The sequence below is a fragment of the Buceros rhinoceros genome, unplaced genomic scaffold, assembly GCF_000710305.1.
Source record: "Buceros rhinoceros silvestris isolate BGI_N320 unplaced genomic scaffold, ASM71030v1 scaffold16196, whole genome shotgun sequence".
Classification (NCBI taxonomy): Eukaryota; Metazoa; Chordata; class Aves; order Bucerotiformes; family Bucerotidae; genus Buceros; species Buceros rhinoceros.
In genome coordinates this window covers 13,780-16,006 of record NW_010418234.1, presented here as the reverse complement: position 1 = coordinate 16,006, position 2,227 = coordinate 13,780, and the positions used below count along the sequence as shown (strand labels likewise).

Here is a 2,227-nt window from a genome sequence, read left to right as displayed (position 1 = left end):
GGGGGTGGGGGGGATGGCGGGGAAGTGTGTGAGTACTTGTTTTCAGACATAATTACTGCTGAGTTCACCGTAGACTTGCAGAGGTACCTGCAGGGGATCAGGGCCTGGCACAAGGCCAGCCTGCTGCTGGCGGTGTCCCAGCACAAACAGAAATGGGGAAACTGGCTAACTAGTAAGAGGGATTTTTCTTCCTCCTGTCCCATATCTTAATTTTAAAAATTTTTTTTCTCCTCCTTTTTGGCAGTACATTGAGTTCCCAGCAGCAGGTTAAGACACCAAGTGAGTGCCACTGCTCTGAGCACATCTTTCACCCAGTGTGTGGAGAAAACAACGTGGAGTACATCTCCCCCTGCTTCGCTGGCTGCACGAACAGCACTGATAATTCTTCCACTCCCAAACAAGTGGTGAGTGGTTTGTAAAGCAGAGCGCATCTTGCTTGCTGGTGATGGTGGAGGCTGCAGCGATGCTGTAGGAGCTTGACAAATGCAGTAGCATAGTAGAGCCTTTTTGATGAGGTGAGAGGAGAGGTCTACCAGAGATGCTGAGTCCTGAGAAGGTGCAACACAGAATTGCTGTAACACCCTGGGAGTCTGCTTGGAGAAATGGGCACAGCGGCACATCTCATTGCAGGATATCATGGCCATGCCTTAAAATTGGAGCTGATGCTCTTGTCAGTCGTCTGCAAAGTGCTGTAGTCCGGGTCTTCGCTAAAAACCCTGCTCTTGACATTGGGAGTTTTACATTTGTATTTTTCCAAACATTTCCAACAGATCTACATGAACTGTTCCCTGATCCGAGCTGGGAACAGGCTGTCCTCCGCCAAGACAGGCTCCTGTCCTCTCAGCTGCTCCCATATGCTCCTTCCTGCCATATTTCTCATCTCCTTTGCTGCCCTGGTAGCCTGCTTGTCCCACAACCCCCTCTACATGATGGTTTTACGGTAAGCAATGGGCAGAGTGGAGTCACGAGGCACTGGGGGAAGCGTGATGTGATGGGTTCCCTTTGCTGGGACCAACAGGGCCTCTTAAATGTGGAACCAGGCCAAGACTCTGTCCAAATACAGAGCTACTGCAGCAGCTCTGACATCCTGTGGCTTCTTCCCTGCAGGGTGGTGAACCAGGATGAGAAATCATTTGCCATCGGAATCCAGTTCTTACTAATGAGACTGCTGGGTGAGTGTCCATCGCCTAACCAGGCTGGGGGAAGGCAGCAGCATGCTCAGAGGCTTGCTTGATCCCAAGGAGGTGTTGAACCTCCTTGGGGACAGCTAGCAAAGCATGCAGGTAGGGCAGGGCGGGCAGCCTGACTCCATCCTCTCCTCTCCAAAGCATGGTTGCCGGCTCCAGCCATGTTCGGTGCCCTCATCGACTCCTCCTGCATCTACTGGCAGAAGCAGTGCACCCTGCGCCAGTTCTGTGTCTACTACAACAACGACTTCCTCCGCAACAGGTATCCCTGCTGGGTGTTTCCCTGGGTCCCCCAGCAGGGATGGCCATGGGGATGGTCCCCCAACTCAGCCTGGTGCTGACTGGAGGTGCCACCTCCAGGCACAGCATCTCCTTGCTCTTCTCCTGACAGATACCTGGGGCTGCAGGTGGGCTACAAGGTAGTGGGCACCATCCTCCTCGCACTTATCAGCTGGAAGGTGAAGAGGAGCAAGGAGTACAATGTGCAGGAGAAGGCAGTGGGGCTGGTGTAGCCCACTCAAGGACTGACTTTGCACCCCGCATTACCCACTGCCAGTACTTTGTCTTTTTTGGGTTTGTTTTTCCTCCTAAGGGAGTGACTTCATCTTAGCAGCTCAGAGCTTCAGCCCACGGCACTCCGTGCTCCTGGCAAGGAATGCTCCACACCAGCCCCATCCTGAGACCGGCTCCTCCCAGGCTCTCCAGCTGCACTTTGCCCATCGCTTTGAGGAGTGGGCAGCCCCTACCAGCTGGAGCAGGAGGTGGACCGGAGCTGAAGCACAGCCCTGTCCCATATACCCAGAGAAGTGCCTGCTGTGGGTGACGGTCCCCACCTCCAGTGGGACGTTTCCAGCTGGGTAATGCTCTCCTGGCTGGGATGGGAGCAGGGGAGATGGCTGCCAACCTGTGGGGCTGCCCTGTGTCCTTCTCTGCCCACACCCCTTGCAGAGGTCAGCATGGACACCACACAGGTGTTGTGAAAAGTTATTACTAGGGGTTTATTGCAGAACATTTGGGGGGGGTTGTTGCTCTTTTTTTTT

General features: G+C 54.1%; 1 protein-coding gene across 1 annotated transcript; it reads left to right on the top strand.

Annotated features, from left to right (window-relative positions):
• Nucleotides 1–244: 244 nt before the first annotated feature.
• Nucleotides 245–1,699, top strand: SLCO2A1 (solute carrier organic anion transporter family, member 2A1; the record flags this gene model as incomplete). The annotated part of the gene is made up of 5 exons (XM_010138476.1): nt 245–404; nt 771–940; nt 1,108–1,172; nt 1,329–1,449; nt 1,579–1,699. Coding segments are annotated over 5 exons (637 nt in total), but the record flags the coding sequence as incomplete, so codon positions are not given.
• Nucleotides 1,700–2,227: the final 528 nt, after the last annotated feature.